Genomic DNA, 22235 nt, shown 5'->3' on the forward strand with positions numbered 1-22235 from the left:
GCGAATGTTTAAGACATTATTAATCCAAAAATAACAAAATAACACAATATAATATTCTAAATAGGCGTACAAAACAACCCAGCACGACGACGATTAAATTATTGGAAAACTGTCAACAGCATCACAGCAATTATTGCTAAACTCTCACAACATTATCATTATGTAAAAGGGACCGTGACATACTTGCTGATTGATATTCGCGGCGGATCTTTAGACACGGGTGAGGCCTTTGATGGGCTAACGTCCTTTATCGAACGACCCCGACCCATATCAAAACTCCCCTCGCATGAATAAATAAAAGCTCAATTTGTAGCTCGCGCTTGAGCGTACCATCGATGTGACGTCACCGCTCTCAAATGGACCCCCCGATTGGGCCAGCTCAGTACACTTGAAATATAAAGTTGAGGATTCTTCACTACAAAAAGGGTCGACGACTTGGTGTTTGGGCAGATCGTGTAAAATGTCAAACGAAAAGTTGGCCCCTCTTTAGTTTTCTTTATTGAATTGTGTTCGTTTAATTATATGTTTGGAACTTTGTTCGTTACTACAGTGACAGCAAATAATTAAAGTTAATTGAATATTATTAATTGTGTTTAGCTTTATTCTAAGTAATATCAAGTTAGTTTAAAGTTGTATTATGTATTTACTTTAGACGGTAATTGTATTAGTTTATGAACTAATACAATTACTTACTTGACTTCATCAATAATTCGGACTTTTAATCTGGGGGACTTACTTTCGACAACCATCTAGAACAAACATTCTGTAATAAGCAACAAGATATGAATACCTATAAACAATGTTTATGAATACATATACTTTTTTCAGCTTCACGCTGCATCCCACATAGAGCAGGCAAAAGGAACCTAGTGCTAAAACACTCCGCTCCCATTAAGATACTTCCGTTACTCAATTTCCGTTCTGTAGGCTTTACGTGTCGAGTGGCGATCACCCAACAACACATTTTTCACAACTTCTTCTTCTTGTTACCACAGAGAAGAAATAAAAATATTAAATATTTAATTTACTCGAGTGAGATTCGAACCCAAAACCTACGCCACGACTAGTCTTAAAATTATTTAATCTGTTTGTGTTTACAACATGGAACTTATCCAGTTCAAAGTCGAACGATCGTGTTCAACACTTAAAATATATTCATAAACAACAAACGAATGCCTGCCAACTAAAAATGTAATACCATATAAGGATAATAATTATAATTTCTTTTGAGTTAAAATGACCCGATCGGAACAATGATCGGTTACTTATCTCAAAGAGCCGATACCTTTTTAGGCCGTGAAATGTTTCAACATTTAAAGTAGCTTTTGGGAGGTCCATTTTTTGCTTCCTATATATAATGAACTCGTAAATCTTTCCTTACGTTAAAAAAAATCATCATAAAAGGCACCGCGACCTCTTAGAGTTGGGCTGTTATCACACTTAATTGTAAGTAGGTATATTAATAGGTACTTAGCTCAAGTATAAGTACAACTTACATGTAATACCAGGGAATAAATGTATAAAAGGGCTTTCCTGATCCGATAAGGCAAAGTACCTACGGGGTATTTTCGCGACTAAACACGTAATGTTTTTATATGAAAGTACGAACTAATGGGCTACCTATATATGTTACATTTTTGTTCAATTTCACACTGTTTCTCACACACAGCAGGGTAGATAAAAGGAACCTAGTGTTAAGACATTCCGTTCACCATTTTCCGCCGAATTCTGGAGGCATTGCCTGTCGGCTCTACACTCGGGCGCCACGACTGGCCTCAACTTTCTACCGCAACTGGATTTACATATATTTTTAAATTATACAAGTTTCTGTCAAATATGGGACCAGTCGTATTTATATCCTAAAAACAATTTATCAACACTAATTAGAGAGTAGGCACAATCATATAATAATGATCAAACAACTATAATGGAGGTACGATGACGATGATACTAACCAATGATGATTTACTATAAATATATTATTTATATTGATAGGAAATACAGATCACTATCAGCCATCAAGTGGCCCAAGTAACATAGAAGCTACGAAAGCGAACGCCAAGTCGCGTGAGTGTCGTTAGTACCCAGTCTGATGTACATTTTATTGTTTGCTGTAGGTACAATGAGTCACTACGGGAAACCCTTTCGTGACTCAATACGCAATCGCAAAATAATAATTATGTACATTATTGATATATGTGTGTCGTATTATCGCTTTCGCGGCAAACACGCAACACTTACATTAACTTTCACAATTATACAACAAATTTTTACACATTAACAGGCAGGCAGAGAGAATTTAGTGTTAAGACCCATTTTTCGCCGAACTCTAGAAGCTTTACGTATTGAGCGGAGAAAGTCAACACCAAGCTTTATCTAGACACCAAAGCAAAGAAATAAAAATATACATTTAAATAAATATTTCATTTGCTTAAGTGCGGACCGAACTCACAACCAGTTGTGTTTACAGTCACACATTGGTGCCCCTGAGCGAAGACTGACTGGATAATAATAATACTTCATAATAATAAGTAAAGTTCTTGCAATCTTAATTTATGGAGGATGTAAAACTATTAGGACCTAGAATACACATCTTACCATACAAAAATCTCACATAACATAAGCGACATGTTGTTAAAATGAAACAATAGCGAAGGTAACAGCTCCGCAAGCCAGGATCATCATATAGATAACAAGAGTTGAGTCAAGCATAATGAGTATGGAGATAACCTCAATCGCGCTCTGGGAGAAACATTGAGCAATGTGTCGCATCACTACAAGTAGTGAAAAGTCTACAATTTAGATTAATTATCAAGATTTTGGAGTTTCAATGGGAATCGTCTCTACCCATAAACTTTCTTCACTTTCAAATATATAAAATTTCACATTACAATACGAAAAGCAAAGAAAACAGCGCTATCAAACACTTAGCTCATAAATCAACATTTAATATGTACACACGTTGGAAGTTAAGTAAAAAATGAATAAAAGAAGATTCGCATACAAAAACCTACCTACCTATCTCTACCTCTACCTACCTATACCTTAAATAAAATAAACATGCAATACAAAACAACAAAACCAATAACACCAATCTGGCTCGTCGATCGACACAGTGGAATTATTAAAAGTTCGCGTAGGTACACCTTAACGCTCCGCGTGACACTTTGTCTGGTCCCGTCGTCGCTGTTAATATTTTATTGTTTTAAAACACAACGAGTCTCCTATTGACAAGCGGGTCTATGTTTTTTTTTTTTTGCTTTTTTCATTCTGATTTTGTAAAGGCGCAGTTGGTACGCCTGAATGAATTTATGGTTGAAATCAATCAGCTTCATGTTGTATCCCGCAGCTAGCAGGGTAGACAGAGGGAACTTATTGTTGAGACACTCCGTTCCCCATTTTTCTCCGAATTCTGGACGCACTGTTGAGAGGCAGAACTCAACGCCGCGCTTTGCATCGACACCATGAAATTTAAATAAATATTTCATTTCCTCGAGTGGGGATCGAACTCACAAACAGTAATTTTTACAGTCACACCCACACAACCTGCACCACGACTGGCCTCAATTTATAGTTCATAGTTCAAACATCACTCAAGAGAGATTTCAAACATGTTTGCTTTACTATGGTATCTATTCATACTGAAGTCTGAACGTTGACTTCCGTCACCCGCAAGGTACAATATATGAAAAAACAATAGTTATATGCAATGAACATAAAATGTAGAGAGTTAAGTGTTAATATTCTATACTCTCTGTCACAAAACGAATTTAAAAGAATATAGCAAATATAGACTACTAGCGGACGCGCGCAGCTTCGCTTGCGTATTTAAGGGTGAATTCTAATAACCCATGAAACATGTGTTCAATGAAATATTTTTAAGTCTAAATTTCAAATTTTATAAAAATCGGTGGCGATTTAAAGATTTTTCCATACAAACTTTCAATCCCTTATTTGCACCCTTAGGGGGTGAATTCTAGAAAACCATGAAACATATGTTCAATGAAATATTTTTAAGAGTCTAAATTTCAAATTTTATAAAAATCGGTGGCGATTTAAAGATTTTTCCATACAAACTTTCATCCCCTTATTTGCACCCTGAGGGGGTGAATTCTAGAAAACCATGAAACACATGTTCAAATTAATATTTTTAAGAGTCTATATTTAAATTTTTATAATAATCGGTGGCGTTTTAAAGATTTTTCTATACAAACTTTCAATCCCTTATTTGCACCCTTAGGGGAAGAATTGAAGAAAACATGAAACATGTGTTCAATTAAATACTTTTAAGAGTCTGAATTCCAAATTTTATAAAAATTGGTGCCGATTTAAAAAAAATTCTATACAAACTTTCAACCCCTTATTTGTACCCTTAGGGGGAGAATTCTAGAAAACGATGAAACACGTGTTCATTTAAATACTTTTAAAAATCTAAATTTCAAATTTTATAAAAATCGGTGCCGATTTAAATTTTTTTTCATACAAACTTTCAACCCCTATTTCGCCCCTTTTGGGTTAAAATTTTTCAAAATCCCTTCTTAGTGGATGTCCAGATTACGAAAGTAAACATCTGTCCAATTTTCACGTTTCTACTATCGGCGGTTAGGGCTGTGCGTGCGTCTTACCTCAGTCAGTGAGGACAAGTCCTTTTATATATATAGATTAACTAGCGACCCCCTTGCGGCTTCGCCCGCTTTTACTACTGGATTATTCATATAATGTATGTTTGCAAAGCACTTAAGATAATGTGAAAATTAATTAAACCCTAATACAACCCGCATTTTCGTAGTTTCAATAAGGATTTTCCAATTGTTTTACTCGGCAAGGATTTTTTAGTAGGTACCGTAATTTTAAATCTATGCTACTAATCTTTTCAAGTACTTAGTAAAATATATTTAAATGACTATTTTTATATACTTAAATGACTATTTTTAAACGGAAGAAATTATAAACAAAAGCCTACCTACTAATAACTACTACAAAAAATATGAAACCAAATATATCGCGCTGAAATAATACATTCAACTCCAATTATCCAATACGTGCAAACGCATCTAAATCTTCGTTGCTATGCCTCTATAGCGGGCGGGTTCTTTTTTTCGAGCTTGTGGTTAATGCTGAAGAGGGTATTCTGTCCCTGATGAAAAGCAAGCACTACGTGGCTGCCTGTGAGGAAAATTAAATAGAATGCATTGGCCAGGAATCGAACCCGGGCCGCCCGCGTGGCAGGCGAGCATTCTACCACTGAACCACCGATGACTGCTCATGACGCGATTGTATAAGCAAAACGTCGCGGGGCGCGTTTCGCAGCAAGGATGTTTTGATATTGTAACAACTTCTAAAGTACTTATTAAAATGAAAAAACAGTAAAAGACAGTTTTCTGATCTACGTTAAATGGCCAACGTAACTAATATACTTATTTATATGGTGAGAGTAAGGGATAAGTAAAACTTGAGTCGGCACAGCTGATGTGTGAACGACGTGATGTGTCAACAATTAAATGCGTTTTTCTCTAAAACTATTCGCAATTTCGAAATAGCGTAAAAAGCAAATTTTATCTTCGTTTAACGTAGAAAATGAATAAAGTATTTTAAAGGATAAGGATTAATACCATTATAGAAAAATATCCCTCACAATAAAAAATATATTGAAATTACTATTTTTAGACAGAAATATGATCACTACACGTTATCCTTAAAAGATAAAAATATGCTTTTGCGGACTTTTTTGTAGATCTTATTAAGAGGAACAATACTCCAGTACATTATTTTCATGTAGTACTTACCATTAAAGCAGCGCATGCGCGAAAGTGTCTCAACGGGTAGGACTTTAGACACATTTATCGTATTTATGTTAATTTACATAAGAATATACAAATAATAAACTATATATAAACCTTCCCTGAGAAATACTCGACCTAATGGTGAAAACCGCATCAAAATCCGTTGAGTGGTTTAGAAGAAGAAGAGTTAGAAAGTTCAGACAGACACGAAAAGCGACTTTGTTTTATAAGATATAGGATATTAAGAAAATTTTCCGTTTTTATTTCTAAAACAACATAACTAACTATGCATACTACTGTATAATGAATGTTAGGTAAGTCCAAAGATTACTTATCCATATTTAGTGGGACAAATTAAACATGTAAACGTGCGAGTTAACACTTTTTCAAATTAGCTTACGTTAAGCAAGCAACGTGTGTATTGTACACAGGTTTAGCCTCATTACGTTACACCACTGCTTTAAACTGTTCAGAGACTTTCTTTTATCTTAGATATTTATGTCCAGGCCAGTCGTGGCGCAGGTTTGGGTTCGATCCCCGTTCGGAGAAATAAAACATTTAATATTTTCATTTTCCCCGTTTTGGTAACGAGGCTAATTAATTTTGGAAAGTAAAGAACGGAAGTGTTTTAATGAGAATAGAGGTAGGGAAATATGTGGTAGGGACACAACGTAAAGCTAAAAAAAAACCAATAATATAATGACATTATTGCGGAGAAGATAGGCAGAAGACAATTCACTTCATATTTTAATTAAGTCATGTCTGTGTTGAGTGTTGAAATGTATCAACGCGAAGCACAAATTTCCAGAGAAAACAATCATATTAAATCAAATCTACAGCTTCAAAGCGACCACGACTCGTCAACCATACTGTACCTATCAACCTACCAACCACTTACTATGGCACATTGGCGTATAGCAATAGAATTATAATATATTCACATTCTACAATAGTATATCAGCTTGTAATGATAATAATATTCATAGAAACACGTTAAAGTAACACAATGTCAAAGAATTAATTGATCAATTAAGCCAAGGCATAGAGTTATTATGAAGTAATAAAATATTATAATTTTTTGTTATTAAAAAAATCTTATGTTAGGTAATTTAACTATATTATAACTAATTATATAGAAAAACCAACCTATTTTCTTATTAAGTAAATACAAAACATTTTCGAATATTCCACAACCATACTTCGAACAAATATTGGCACTTTTCGTGTCATCACAACATGCCAACTTAGAAGAGGGGGGACAATAGAAACCGTGTTTCACACGACTGTACATGTACATCAACACTGAAGGTGTCCCTTACACGTCTCTACATAAAAGTCGACGTTGTCAATAAACAATTGATGTGGCACCACAAATAACGTATCCAATAGGGAGGGGAATATAATCCTATATCATTTGCTCTATTTACCGATTATCGTGTTACTTAACGTCACTACGCCCTACCGGTTTTGTGGGGAGGCGGCGTTGAATAAAAATAAACTATAATAATATTAACCTATCATTGATTGTGCAAATTGTTTAAGCTGTACAAACAAGGAAAAATAAAACAAGTATGTATATAGTTAAAATCCATTTGTCTATCAGCATGTTAAACGAGCACTTTGAAATATACGTATAGTAAACTAAGAAAAGCCATTATACCTCCAGTAGACAAATTAGCATTATACGTCAGTAAAGTATCTACCTATAACTTTAAGTATCTACAACATTATCAAAGCAAATCCTTATAACTACAAAAACAAATTAATTTTTAACAAGAAAAAACCGACTTCAGCAACGAACTAAAAAGTAAAAAATAATTTTACAAACATTTTATAATTTTGAAGTCGATCATCAAAATCGGTTCACCCAGTCAAAAGTTCTGAGGTAACAAACATAAAATAAAACACAGTCGAATTGATAACCTCCTTTTCTTACAGAAGTCGGTTAAAAGAGGTATCATTATACCATAAATACAACTCTATGATATAATTTCATCATCTCACATTCTATCATTATTGCCTACAAATGTTAGATTCGAAAAATGATTTTATACACAGTACGTACACTCAATTACGTGAAATATCAAATTGCTTGTAATAACCGCGCACCAACACGGTTAATACGTACGTACCTAATAAACACGTCAGTTATCGTGGAGAAGGGTGAACGGCCTGCAAGAGGCACACGAGCTGGCTACCTGCATTCACCGATTTGCTAATTATACTTCTACGATAGAGCCGTACAAAATATAGAAATAAGTTTTTTTATTTATCTTAGCTAACACGCTTGAGTTGTTGTGAAATGCTATAAAATGTTATACTGCAAATCACCGATAAAATTAAAAAATCATTTTATATTTCAACAGTTGAGTAGCTATATCCAAGCAATTCAATATTTAATCATGACTATAATGAAAGTAACATTTAATTAGTTTTTTAACTGCATGGTTTGTCCCGAGCAGAGTAGCTAGTGAAACATAATGTTAAGACACTTCCCTACGTTCCCAACTCTCCGCTAAACGCTCCAGATGTTGCGTATAAAGTGGCGGAGCTCAACGCCGCTCTTATCTCACTACCAGAGCATAGAAACAAAAATATTTACTTCGTTAAATTCCAAATCACCTACACAATAGACACAATAAATAATATTATACGAATATATTATGTTGAACTATCAAAAGCGACAAGTTCTTTATTATTCACGATACGCGTTCAAGTCGAGTAATTTAATTCAAGGCCAAAGCAGCGACATGTGTAAACAACTTAGCGCAGAAATTAAAATTCATTATGCGAAACCCACATCTAGAACACACAAAATGTTGCAAGGCGGGTTTGCTCATCCGCACCTGCCCGACTCCGAGTCTTGGATACAATACGATACAACCCTTGAGTTTGCTTATTTTTAATTCAGCACAATGTAAAAGATGTTTGTTAGATTCGCTAGAGGCCAGTCGTGGTGCAGGGGCACAAGCCGTGTAAATGTAAAACCGATAGGTTGTAGGTTCAATTCCCACCCGCGGAAATATTTAATATTTTCATCTCTTTGCTCTGGTATCCACTATGCCACTTGCCACGCAAGGTCTCCATAATTCGACGAAAGGTGGAGAGCGGAGTGTCTTAACCATTAGACGCCCTCTACCTATCCCACTACACGCGGAATACAGCGTGAAACGGAAAAAAAAACCACTTAATAGCCTTGACTCATCCCTCTTAGCAACGTCTGTGGGAACGTATCGGGAGTACACGTTTCGTTTTGTTCTGTACGTCTGTAGACCACGTGAGCACGCATCCGGCACACACACTGTGGCCTGACACGACCATCGTCTGTTTATTTATCAAACCTTTGTTATAAGATACAAGATAAATGACGACTGCACACGCAGAGAGCTCCAAGTACAAATCTCTACTTAATGGCTTTTGTTTAGTATTAGAGCCGTTTCGATACTATCAACGACACTATCGGTTCAATCTGCAGTAATACCAGCTAAAACCCCTACCACAAACCTAAACGATTGTCAATTAGTTGCACAATAGTAAATAATAGTAATCCCGTGCGCTTCCAACTGAAGCTATTGATGTGTGTTTGTTTGTGCGACTTTATGACGCGAAACAAGTTTTTTATAGTAACCTAACTACAAACACACAGTTCATAAAGAAATAGATTATTAATAAATTCCTTTGAATAAGTAAGTAAGCCTTTGTGCAGCACAAAGCTGGACGCGTCCAATAGAAAGATTAATAACCATGCTATATTTCATATCTCTTACACAACTATAAAATTTCATTTTCACGCGCACAAATTGTACGGGCAAATTACGAGGAGGATTTAAGACTGCGATGATGAGTTACGAGTGTTGTGACTAAGACTTGAATTTTATTAAGATTATAAAAAAATTGAGGCCAGTCTTGGCGCAGGGGTATGCGCGTGTGAGTGTAAACGCTACCGGTTGTGGGTTCGATTCCCACTAGAAAAAAAAATATTTTCGTTTCTTTCCTCTTCTGTATTTTGTAATTACTTTAAAGTTCTAGAACTGAGCAAGTTCATGTTAACTCTTGCCGTTTACTCTTGTTAGTTCAACGTAGACCCCTTAATGGGTCCACTCCACTCGCGGTGGAAACCAGGGTTTAGTGTTGCTTGGCGGAACTCTACGCTCGTGTACAAAAAACTATACCCAAATATAAAAAAAAACAGAAAAAAAAACAAAACGTTAAGTAACAATACTAATAATAAAACTTATATCTAACAAATGTCACGGAACTTGTTCGACAACCAAAACAACTTTTTCATATTATGTACCTATATTTATTATAATATAACATAAATGATTCAACTTTATAGTCAATATTAAAACAATCTTATAAAACAAGGTACAACCAGTCGAAGCTATTATATTATAACAAGATGTGAAAAAAGGTTATCAAATATATGGATATTTTCTTTAAAATTAAACAACAGTTCATCCAATTTTACTTTGTAAAATGGAAAATAGATTAGAAAATGAACGATTACGATAATCTTTAATTCCTTCATATCTTTTTTCTATTATATCTATGATAATATTAATTTGTTTAAGTAAAAGATAAATTCATGAAAACGAAATTTTATTGAGCAGTAAAAGTTTTCGTATACGAGAAAAAACCGATTTCATAAAAAATATGTCTACATCAGCGTCTTCGAGGAGCCGTAATGTGTCTATTGAAACTATTTTTATCTATAACGTAAACATTTAGATTTCACGCTTAAACGATTTTCGTTGGATATATATAAAATTTAACTCAATTGTAATATAGATACGACATAAACTAAGTGAGATACTTATCTTTATATCTTTTATACATTAGGTATTTAAATTTTAAAATTATTAATGTAAGTAATATATGAGGCACAATGGTGCGAGGTCTGACAACGAAGATGACGGTTGTGGGTTCTATTTCAACTGGAAGAAATTAATTAATAGATATGATTAAAACGTTCTGGCAAAACAAAGCGTGGCGTTAAGTTCAACCACCGAACACAATGAACTCCAAAATTGTTTGGAAAGCGGGGAACGGCCTATCCTGCTATACGGGTAAATGCGTGAAAACCACGGGAAAACCTTGTAGAACAACTTCAATAGTGAGCCATACTCTAATAATAACACACAATCAATTATGCGAGGTTTAAACATGCATTAAAAACTACCGTTGTGTTTAAAAACTCGCCATATTTCCAATTAACTGATCGAGGTATAGCCGAACGTCGTAATAGTGCTTGTATCGTTTATTTGTTAAGCCGAGTCACAGAGTCCACGAGGCGTGGGTAGTGCCTCATTAAATGGGGGCAATAAAAAATCTTCAACTCGCTTACGTAACTAGTATTATTTCCGTGTCTGATACGTGTACCTACCTATATAAATCAGTCGTGGTAATCACCAGTGTAAACGCGAATGGTTATGGGTTCGATTCGCCCTCGAGGAATTGAAATATTTAATATTTTCATTCCTTCGCTCTGGTGTCGAGGCAAAGCGTGGCGTTTAGTTGCGCAACAAGCAATGCATGCCAAATAGAGCAGAGTGTCTTAACACTAGGCTTCCTCTGCCTTCCTTGCTCCATGCGGGATGCGGCGTAAAGCTGAAAAAATATCTACACATGCAAGTATGATCTTCAAACTGTTATTTTAGACGAACCGAGTTCCTAAAACAAGATTATAAATTATCGTAATAGTAATTACACTATAAATGTTTTACGACTGGATGTGCGCCGATTTATTGTCGTTTTATGAATTTCAGCTGTAACAAATCGTTTGGTATTTAACGGCTCATAGAGTAATCTGTAGTAGGTACACGATAATCTAAAGACAATAAAATCGAAAAGAAGAGAGAATAATATTTTTAAAACAATAAAATCATTTTTTTTTCATATTTATTATAACAGAAGATGCCTCGGGAATTCGGCAGAAAGCGTGGAATGCAGTGTCTTAACACAAGGTTCCTTTTCCTGCTGTGTGCGGGATACAGTGATACGCTAAAAAAAATGCAACAATTCTTCAATTAACATTTAAAAAATGAAACAAAACGCCAAATTTCTAATTATGCGAGAGAAATAAGCTAATAAATAGTTTAAATTCAGTAACATTTTTAAAAATTAAAAGTATAACTAATGCACAAGACCTTGAAAGTACTCTGTATATTAATGTCCGTTCACAATTGCGTTGTTAACCTTGAGCATTTTTTTTATATTTTATAAAACTACCTATTATTATGATTTCGTTTGAATAGAATTGAATAGGAAATAAATATTTCTAGGTTAATGCATTATTTATTTGTTAACGCAATTTTACTTAAATTTATTGAAATAAACTTTAAAAAATGTACCTAAGTATATCTTGTTTTTGTCAACGCTTTTTTCTAATAGAGACTTTTTTTTATGTTTTATCAAAAATAATGGTAAGAAAGTCAAAGCATCTGAACTTAAAAAAAATATGGAAAATTGTATTTTGATTAACATATTCGTAGAAGTTTAAAAAAATACTGTTAAAGCAACAATGTTAGTTTAAAATTATTTATTTAGATAAAATACATCAAATCTCAAACATCCACACAGAATAGAGCTAACAAAGCTATACAATAATCCAGCATATCAAATTCATATACAACAGACGTACTTAACGTCAGTATAATGAATAGAGCAATTAAACGATCATTTGTATGCGCAAAACATTAGATAATACCAGATAAACCAAGCTGTTGACCGAATTTCAAATCCTTCCGTGACTTAAGAGATAATTAAATACAATTTATATAAACTAATATATTATAAACAATAATAATTAATATTCCAACCTTGGCTTAATCAGTGGATGTAGATGTAGATGGCCATCAATTTATCTTATACGACACGAGATCAGATAGCTGAAAACGGTGACTAGCATAACTTTAGTTCCTCCTAAATTAATTAATTCAATGGAACGTTAAAACGAAGTATAACGAATTCAATCTAAAGTGTTCCCGCAATGTGCATAGTTGATATTGGTCAAATATATACTCGTATTTAGAAGAAATGCATTAATTAATGAAATTTAAAAAAGAAGCAATTTTTATTTAGGATTTGGACAATACAACCTTAAATAATATGAATTTCCTTTTAAAGGAATCATTATTTAAATCATTGAAACTCGACAACCTCAAGTATTAAATGATTACGTCCGAAAATGAACAAAAAGAATTCACACAAAGTATGCTAAAGTTTATGGGCTTTGTTTTATTTTCATGATATTGTATTACACAATAGCCATTCATCAGAAGCTGGGACCGTAAATCGCAAATTAGGAACATTGTAAAGTTTTACTGACTTCTAACGACCTCAGGTAAGGCTCATATTTCTTGAAGGAATACAATAGACAAAAAATGGAGATTACTTTCAAAAAATTCTGTTACCATAATTTATGATTTTTCAATTTCAACTTCGTCGACGTTGAAATGTTAACGAGCAAAATTATTTTCTGTAGTTTCCATATGAATTCATGTAATTTTACTCTTGCAAGAATTACATACATACTAATATAGAAGCCGTAGATTAAAAAAAGACGTAGATAAAAAAAAATCAACAATTGCCTAGTTCGTGCAAAAACAAAGAACTATGAAAAAGTTCACACGGCGGGTGGCGAGTAGCGACAAACGCGATGAAATTACGAATGCAACCCATTGTGGCGTTTGTAAAGAAAGTCGGAACGAATTGTAAATCGGATCAGAACGTCGAGTGACGCCCATCGAATACGTCGAAACAATCGATATCCCGTGTGGTTATTGAATGCCGACCATCCCGATTGTGTCGTCACAAAAGACGCCAAAAATTCCATGGAGCTTAATAAATTCTACATTCAAAAGGAGCGATCTTTGTTTATTATTCACAGACCATAAATCAATTGTGCAATAGAAGTCAATAAGAGAAAAGATAATTTTAAAGAATGTCCGACAGCCAAACAGCTGTTGGACTGACCATGTGATCTATAAGATGGACCAACCAACCAACCGACAAAAAGTTAAATTTTAGTATTTAATACTATTTGGTAACATAATACAGTTCTTTTGAAGAGTATTTCTTCCTAAATCTTAAGCTTTTCTAAGATAACCCATTATTTATTACTATGACAAGTTAACACAGCGCTCTCGTTCCCGTTTATATTTACATACAGCCATTAAATCCCGCCCAAGACGCATGAGTAACAGTATTGTTCGACACCAGCATAATGCTGCCAATGACAGATAAGACCAGTGTAATGAGCACAGCGACCTACAATGGAATCTAAGAGCGCCCCATGCGCGACATCGCCTCTAATTTAAATAAAACGATAATATATCTAACAATGGCTATTACTACAAGCGGTCCACACATATTATCATTTAAACAATGAAGATGGCAGCAATCAGGCCCGATTTGATTTTCCAAACAACCGCACAAAATAAACCCACGCGAAAATAGTGGGAGGATAATCTGTTCAAATTAGAGAGTTCCTGTTGCTGGGAAATTGTCGGTAGAGTGTTTGTGTGAATGCAGTTTCTCCTCGTGTATGATGAAGCAAAGTTTTAAATGATTCTATTCGGCAAATAAAGTCGCCAACATAGCAAGAGTCTGTACATCTTGAGCAAAAAACTGAACTTGTTGATTATTGCTTACAATTTATAAGCGTAAACGATTAAAAAATATCCTCCGATAAGAAATGTTCAATATGCCATGCACTTAATTAATACATGTATGTGTATTTAAATTTGAATTACTCTACGTTCACTTATATAGATAAAAATTATTTAGACAAAAATATCGCAAAAACGGAAGCTCAAAAAGAAATTTTCTACACAACAGACAACACTATCAAAACAAGCCCAAGAGGAATTTTTAACATCATCTATTTGGCCATAAACACGACCATTAAAATTATACTGTCATAAAAATAATTTTATATTACGAATATTACGTATGGTAGAGCATAGAGAATGACTCTCGTCACTTACACCAGCGCCCGCGTCCGCACAGCTGCCCGACTGGTTTGTCCACTTGTGCCGGATTGATTTAACGTAAACGCACGATCCCAGCCTCGCTCCTCTGTATACCGTCCTGGTGCTTCATTATCGATTTATAATCTTCAATATCATCAATTAATTTTATTGGAGTCTTTAGAGAAATAGATTCTATTAATTTATGTTCGTTGCCATTAACATTTTTATCTAATGTACATATTGAGGTGTTTCACATTTGAATTTAAAATTAGCTAATAAAATAGCCATAATACAATTACACAGACACTAGTCATACGTCTTAGAAAAGTCCTTGCTAATGCGATATGTTTATTAATACCAAGGTTGAATCAAAGATACTCGTTATAACCGTTTTAAACTCTGTTTATTCATGAAACGTGTAATAAAATTCTAAATAGCTCGAAAGTGTTGCGACGGTCTTGATTTTTGATATTTGATTTTCTTAATTTACCATCACCTACATTTTAGGGAGTAGGCAAAAAAATTTGAAATAAATATATTTCATTTCCCCGAGTAAGAATCGAACCCACAACTATCACGATTACAGTGGTACGCTTATGCCCCTGCGCCATGACGGACTCAAAAGAGTATAAAATGTCTTTAATATTATTAATAACAGTAATCATATTTTTTATAATAATAAATTCAAATAAACAGTTACAGATGCAAATGTACATTCCTATGTTTACTTAAACATAATTGCATATCAGGTTACCATCCAAAATGCAATGAAAAAAATAATTAGTTATTTGCCTACAGCCATTCAGACTTTACTATAAAATGCAAGAGAAACATACAAGGAAAATTTAATATAAAAATATTGTTATGAACTGATATTATTTAGTTTTATATTATACACATATAGTCGATAAAAGTCAACGGTTGTAGTACAATGACAAAGATATTTTCTATAGATTGTGGTGCAGGGCAGTTTGACTTTAAGCAGGATGGTTGCAGGTTTTGCCCCCCTCGGGGTAATCAATTGTACTCATTACCCACTTTAGTTTATAAAGTGTGGCATTAAATGCAGTCACTCAACACATAATGTCTCAAAAATTAGGTGCTATGGTGGATGGATTTTGGCATCTTAGAATTTTGTCATCTCTGGCTACACTGCTATTGTATAGCAAAAAGGAAAAAGTGTGGAGCTTGGTAACTCAAGATTAATAGACTTTTTTATTTAAAAAATGAAATATAAATATATATTTAATATTGTTAGATAAAGAATTTAAAATATATACCTATATAAATTGATGAATATCATTATTTTCATTAACCAAGAATTTCATAATAGTTTATTTTGAACTTTGAGAAGACTTTGAACAAATTAAATATAAGTTTACAAATATAATAAAATATTTAACTATGCCTGTGCTATGAATATTTTGTTTTTTATTAGGAGCCAGCTAAGAAGCAGTTGTGTGGCAAAGGAAGGCGAGAGATCATAAACTGTGTGACAGAAAATTTATAAAATATATTGCAAGTATTAAAACACAAAGTTTGTTTAAGTAAGTATAATTTCCAAACTGCTGTTTTAATTTTATATTTTCTAGATGTAATAATTGTAAAATATGTAATGTTAGACTAGGTAGAGGATTCTCATATATGTGACCAGCTGTGACAAGAACTAGGGAGGAGTCAAAAAGTCTTAAAATATTGAAAATGGATGACTTAATCAATTCAAGAAAGATTTATATTCTGTATGTATGACAAAATTCATACATATATACTTTTAATGTAATTATTTATTAAAATATATTTATGAAACTAATGTGACTTTTTTATTTTGTATATCTACAAATCTTAATAAATGAAAATAATGTAGAATACAGTCAATGTACTGAAATTGAAATTTCTTTTTAGACCACCATATTTTGCCTAATGCCAATTAAATTCTTATAAGAGATGTTAGGTGATTATTATAATTATTGAGTATTTTATACTGAATCTTTTAAACTTTACTGTAATATTTTATATGATGAAACAAAAACAAAATTTTAAATTAAAGTTCTCAGTAATTTAATAAAAAATAAGTTATTGAAACATAAATTATGTAAAAAAAATATATGGAGACATGGAGGCCAGCTAGAGACAGCACTATAGCATCAGGCTGTACACATGGTGGTCTAGGATTCGATTCCCACCAAGACAAACTAGTTGAATTTCAACAATCAACATAGAATATCTAAAATTTAAGCAGTGCATGGTGAAGGGAGTGGTTTAACACTAGGTTCTCTCTGCTTGCCCTTCTACATGTGGGACACAGGAGAGGCTAAAAAAATACATACCTGACATAGAGTACTGAAGACCCGCTCACTATTCTCCTCCAACCAAGTGGCACAGTGATAGTTTGTGGAAATTCACTTTGCACTCTTAAGTCAGAAGTTTCCTGCGGCAAAACAGTTGACGGCAGAACCGCCAGCACCACACCGTCAGCTGTCCTGACTAGTTGAGGTGCTTCACCCTCACTAACTATTGATCTCACACCAATCTGTTGATTAAGTATATTCAAACCTTGATTCACAATTGACTGGTGCGACACACTTTGTTCTAACAACTGGTAGTTCACAAATTTTCCCACTGACACAGAATCATTGGCCTCATCACTTTGCACCGTACTATCAAATTGATTCTGATTGTGTACTGGTAACGGCATATTATCTGACGGACATCTCGCTGGATACCCCAACTCAGACTGCAACGGCACCCTGACATATGAATCTATGTTGGTCCACTCAGCGTTATCAGAGTCCCCCTTGGTCACCTGCCTGTCGTTCTTGCCGTCCTCACTCCTCAAGTTTTCCTTGACGTAACTCTGCGGGAAGTATTCCTCTCTGGCGTTCTCCTCGGAGTCCTGGAAGTGCTTGTAGTAGACAGGGGTGACGGGGGCGGTCCGCTCGTGGTCGTGCCGGTAGAGTGGCAGCTGCTGCACGTTGTCGTAGAGGTCAAGCGGTCGGTCGTGCGGCGGGTCGGGGCCCGCGGCCGCCTCTAGCTGGCGGGCCTCGGCCACGTAGAGCAGCACGCGCGGCGCGCCGGCCACGCCCGCTCGCGGCGCGGCCACACTCGCGGGCTTGGACATCTCGCACGAACATCACACGCCGTGCAAGCCCGCTGACCCAGGCCCTGATGTAGCGCGACTCCACGATGACACGCGACTCCACCTCGCATTGCTTGCCGCTCGGTCATCGCTCGGTGCTCTCGTCCAGGACCGCTGCACCATCCTCGGTTCGCTTTTTGTGTATCGATGTCATCAATTTACTCTTTATTACTTTATGGCGGGCACGATGAATAGCTCCTAATAGTTTTATGGCGGAGCCTTTTTCGGCCCCATTGTATACTATAATAGGTCATAAAATGTTCAGAAATCACTTAACACTACCGAATTTTAATTTCTCGAATTAGAATCCATATTGACACTTCAAAAAGTAAAAAGGTCACAGAATAAAAAATATCTTCTTCATCTTTAGCGTGAGAGAAGATTCACTAACTTTATAATATTCCTTTTGTCTTTTGTTTTTACTATTGTAGCACAAATTATTGTTTTTCATGAACACTGCAAACACAAAAAAATATCTCGCATTCGCAATGCGATGCCATCAAAGTGAAACACTATGAAGAACAACGAATGAAATCACCCCGACTATGATATACGGCTAACAGATAAAGGTAGTTAAAACTATTTCTTTTGAGTGTTCCTGTACAAGCTTTACGATCAGTTGGGTTATAATAAACTTATGGCTACCTCGTACAAATAAAACGACCAATAAAATTCTCTAAATATTGTTGCTGTCGTGTATGTGATTGGTTAAATTTACTGTTTCAAGTTTAAGTACTGGCTATAGTGAAACTACCCGAAAGAGTAAAAGAGATAAAAAACAAAAAAGTGTTTTGCGTTGTCTGACGGCAACAATACGAACTAAATTGTGTAATGGACTGCTTTACCGACATTTCAAAGCTAAGTTTACATTTTAAAATACATCTTGGTTGATATTATCGTTGCTTGTTTCAAAAATATTTGTTCTTATTCAAATATTATTTTAAAATAATGTATAAATATTTATTTATCTCGTTTTTAAGATATTAAAAATAATTGAACAATCAATTGATTGAAAATTAAACGTTGTATTTAATAGTTTCTATACAGCATATACTTTTATTAAATTAGCGAATCAATTTTACATTTTTAAATATAAATTATTATAAAAAAAAAGATTCATTTAAAAATATAAAAAAAAACCACTCTTCCGAGGGCGGGACAAGGGTCCAAACCATCGGTGGCTAGGGCTCCAGAGAGAGGAACCTCCGCACAGTACGTGCCGTCTCAAGTAATACTGCCTTCTGTATCCGGTTCTTGATCCAACAGCTAAGCGATAGCCTCTTAAGGTGTTGGTCGAAGCTTTTCGCTATTAAACCGTTAACCGAAACCACTATCGGCACAATGATAGTCGCATTGACATCCCACATGGCGGTAATCTCATGGGCTAGGTCCAAATATTTAGATTGTTTTTCTTTTTCGGCCTTCACGAGATTTTCATCATGTGGGATAGTAACGTCAACAATCACTGCGCGGCGCGTCACTCGGTCTACTAGTACTATATCAGGTCTATTGGCAACAATATACCTGTCAGTAATAATAGACCGATCCCAGTAGAGCAAAGCACAGCTATTTTCAAGAACTGACATGGGATTGTACCTGTAGTAAGGCACCTCCAATTCTACAAGCCCATATTGAAGAGCAAGTTGCTGGTGTATTATCTTGGCTACTTGATTGTACTCTTCTATACAGTATTATTATATTATTTCATATTTATTAATTATAATTAATCGATAAATCTAAAAAATAACATTTTTATTATTACATTTTACAATTCTCATAACATTTTTATAATAAAAGGGATATATTTTTTTCTTTTTTTTCCGCTTCATGCTGTATCCCGCATGTTACAGGGTAGCTAGAGGGAGCCTAATGTTAAAATTTTCACTTCCCATTTTACACTCAATTCTGGAGGCATTGCGTATTAAGTGGTGGAACTCAACGCCGGAACGATGTGTACTACTCAGTTCCCTCTGCCTACCCTGCTGTGTGCGGGAGATAGCGTCAAGCTAAAAAAAATTAAAATATTTCTTTTTTTATTTGCCAAGTTTACTTTATGAAATAATAATTTGTTAATGACATTAAGTTTCATGTAAAAAAATATTTGTAAATGTTCTATATTATAAGTCTTATATAAACTAGTAGTTCGAGTGTTGTATGATTTAATAGCAATTAGTTTGAGTTGTAGTTGCTGATTGCATTGCTCGATTATTTTAAAGCCTACATTAGTATGTTCTTATCTTTATAATATTTGTGAATGGGAACATTGCTTAATAATATGTCAGAATGACAAATGTCAATGTGAATTTCACGTTTCACACGATGTGACGATGTTATTGTTAGTAAAATACAAATAAGGTTACCTTATAGCCTTTATAGCAAGAATTGAATTAAAACTGGATTAAGTAACTCGAAAAGTGTGATATATTAGTCCATAAACAAATTTAAAATTTCACAATGAAACGCAACATTTCACAGATAGATGAAAATGAGGAGAGGTAATATTTGTTACACTATTCAGGTTATAGTATTCAAGTTTATTATACTTATATAAATTATAAGTTGTGTATAGTGTGGTTCTTTAATTATGGCGTTCCAAAAACGTGTGTAGATAAGATCACGCCTTTTGACATTATAGCGTTACAATTTTATACTTACACATTTGACAATAATAAACCTGATTTATGTGTAAGTAAATCCTGATACTATGGCTTAATAATATTATTTTAAACTTTTATTTTATTTCAGATTATCATCTTTGTTGTTTAACAAATCCAAAAAGTTTGCTGAAAATCTATCAACATCTATAAAAAAAGAAAACAAATTAGAATTAAAACCTGCTTGGTTTGATGAAGATGACAACCAACTTAGTTCAGAAATTATACCTGCTGTTAAGAGTAAAGAGTGTTACACACAGAAATTGAAACAAAAATATGAAACATTAATAGGAACTCCTGGTTGGGCTAAAGTATTCAAGACGAAGGAAGAAGATGATAAAATTCTGCGAACAGTAGGCCATTTAGATAAACCAAAGTCTTCAACCCTCAAAAAGAGTGTACTTGAAATAAAATCATTTCCAAAAGTAAATTCTCAGACTGGAAATGAAGGTCCTATCATCAATTCAGTTGTGTTTCATCCTAAAATGAGTGTAGTACTGGTTGGCGGCCAGTCAGGCATTGTATCATTATTTTCAGTTGGTGGTGATGTCAATGAGAAACTTCATAATTTTAAATTAAAGAGATGGCGCATCAATACTGCACATTTTATGCCAAATGGAACAGAAGCATACATTGCTTCTAAATTTAATCACAGCTATTGTGTTTATGATCTTGTTAAGGCTCAACCAAAATTAATACAATTACCTAAAATTGTTAAAAGGCCAATTATCTTTAAAGTATCATTTGATGGGAAGCTGATAGCTACTAGTGATGGGTTTGACGAAGTTTTTATAATCTGTTCCAAATCAAAAGAGTTGTTAAAATCACTAAAGCACAGTACAAATGTTGCATCAGTCACATTTAGCCATGACTCTGAGAAATTATATAGTTATGGTATACAAGGAGAGGTTACCGTATGGGACCTATCTATGTATAGATCTGTTAAGAAGTTTTATGACAACGGATGTGTAACAGCGTCTTGTATATCTATGAGCAGTTGTGGACAACTTTTAGCGACTGGAAGCGGTGAAGGCATTGTCAATATATATGAAACCCTCAATTTGACTACAAGTGTACCTTTACCTCTGAAGACCGTATCAAATTTGACAACTAAAATAACTAATCTTAGTTTTAATTCCAGCACAGAAATTTTATCCATATCATCCGGATTTTATCCTAATGCAGTAAAACTTGTTCATATTCCATCATATCATGTATTTAACAATTTTCCGCAGCAAAATTTACATCAAGTTGAAACTGTTAGCTTTTCACCTAACAGCGGTTATATGGCTCTTGGTAACAATAAGGGTTGTGCCTATCTATATAGGTTGAAGCATTTTAAGAATTATTAGTTTACAATAAAACATTTCATCATATTTTAGTTTATTTTTTCCTATTCATTTTAATTTATAAACACCATGTTTTAAACGATCTTAACATGATTATGTAAAAATACGGTTTTATTTATTTTACATACAGTAAGTTAATTGAAAACCAAACACTACTTTAAAATACTTTATTTTTAAAGAAATAAAGGTTCAAAATCTGTAAATGTATTTTAATTATACTAAAGCCTACAATAATAAAATAGAATTTATATAATTAAAACAATGCCATCTATACACTGACTTTAAAACTACGATAACTAAATCTTAATAGTAAAATACTTTTAACGTTCATCGTTAGA

General features: G+C 34.1%; 2 protein-coding genes across 4 annotated transcripts in view; one reads left to right on the forward strand and one right to left on the reverse strand.

Moving 5' to 3' along the window:
• Nucleotides 1-18015, reverse strand: part of LOC146538098 (uncharacterized) — a 56683-nt gene extending 38668 nt beyond the window's left edge. For all 3 annotated transcript variants that reach the window (XM_085186195.1, XM_085186194.1, XM_085186197.1), the window contains exon 1: nucleotides 17086-18015. In XM_085186195.1, the coding sequence (XP_085042321.1) occupies nucleotides 17086-17876 (791 nt within the window). In that variant the 5' untranslated portion in view covers nucleotides 17877-18015. The remainder of the gene's footprint in view (nucleotides 1-17085) is intronic.
• Nucleotides 18016-20176: 2161 nt separating this feature from the next.
• Nucleotides 20177-21924, forward strand: wcd (U3 small nucleolar RNA-associated protein 18 homolog wicked). The gene is made up of 2 exons (XM_085187158.1): nucleotides 20177-20389; nucleotides 20640-21924. The coding sequence occupies exons 1-2, from the start codon at nucleotides 20349-20351 to the stop codon at nucleotides 21898-21900; spliced, it is 1302 nt and encodes a 433-aa protein (XP_085043284.1). The 5' UTR covers nucleotides 20177-20348; the 3' UTR covers nucleotides 21901-21924.
• Nucleotides 21925-22235: the final 311 nt, after the last annotated feature.

The sequence above is a fragment of the Heliconius melpomene genome, chromosome 6 (genome assembly GCF_056956725.1).
Source record: "Heliconius melpomene rosina isolate 202511_hmr_F chromosome 6, ASM5695672v1, whole genome shotgun sequence".
Classification (NCBI taxonomy): Eukaryota; Metazoa; Arthropoda; class Insecta; order Lepidoptera; family Nymphalidae; genus Heliconius; species Heliconius melpomene.

Bases quoted from the DNA above. Each gene is read 5' to 3' on its own strand.
- wcd (XM_085187158.1), top strand. From the start codon at position 20,349: ATGAAACGCAACATTTCACAGATAGATGAAAATGAGGAGAG. The intron at 20,390-20,639 runs GTAATATTTGTT...ATTTTATTTCAG, and splicing joins ATAGATGAAAATGAGGAGAG to ATTATCATCTTTGTTGTTTA.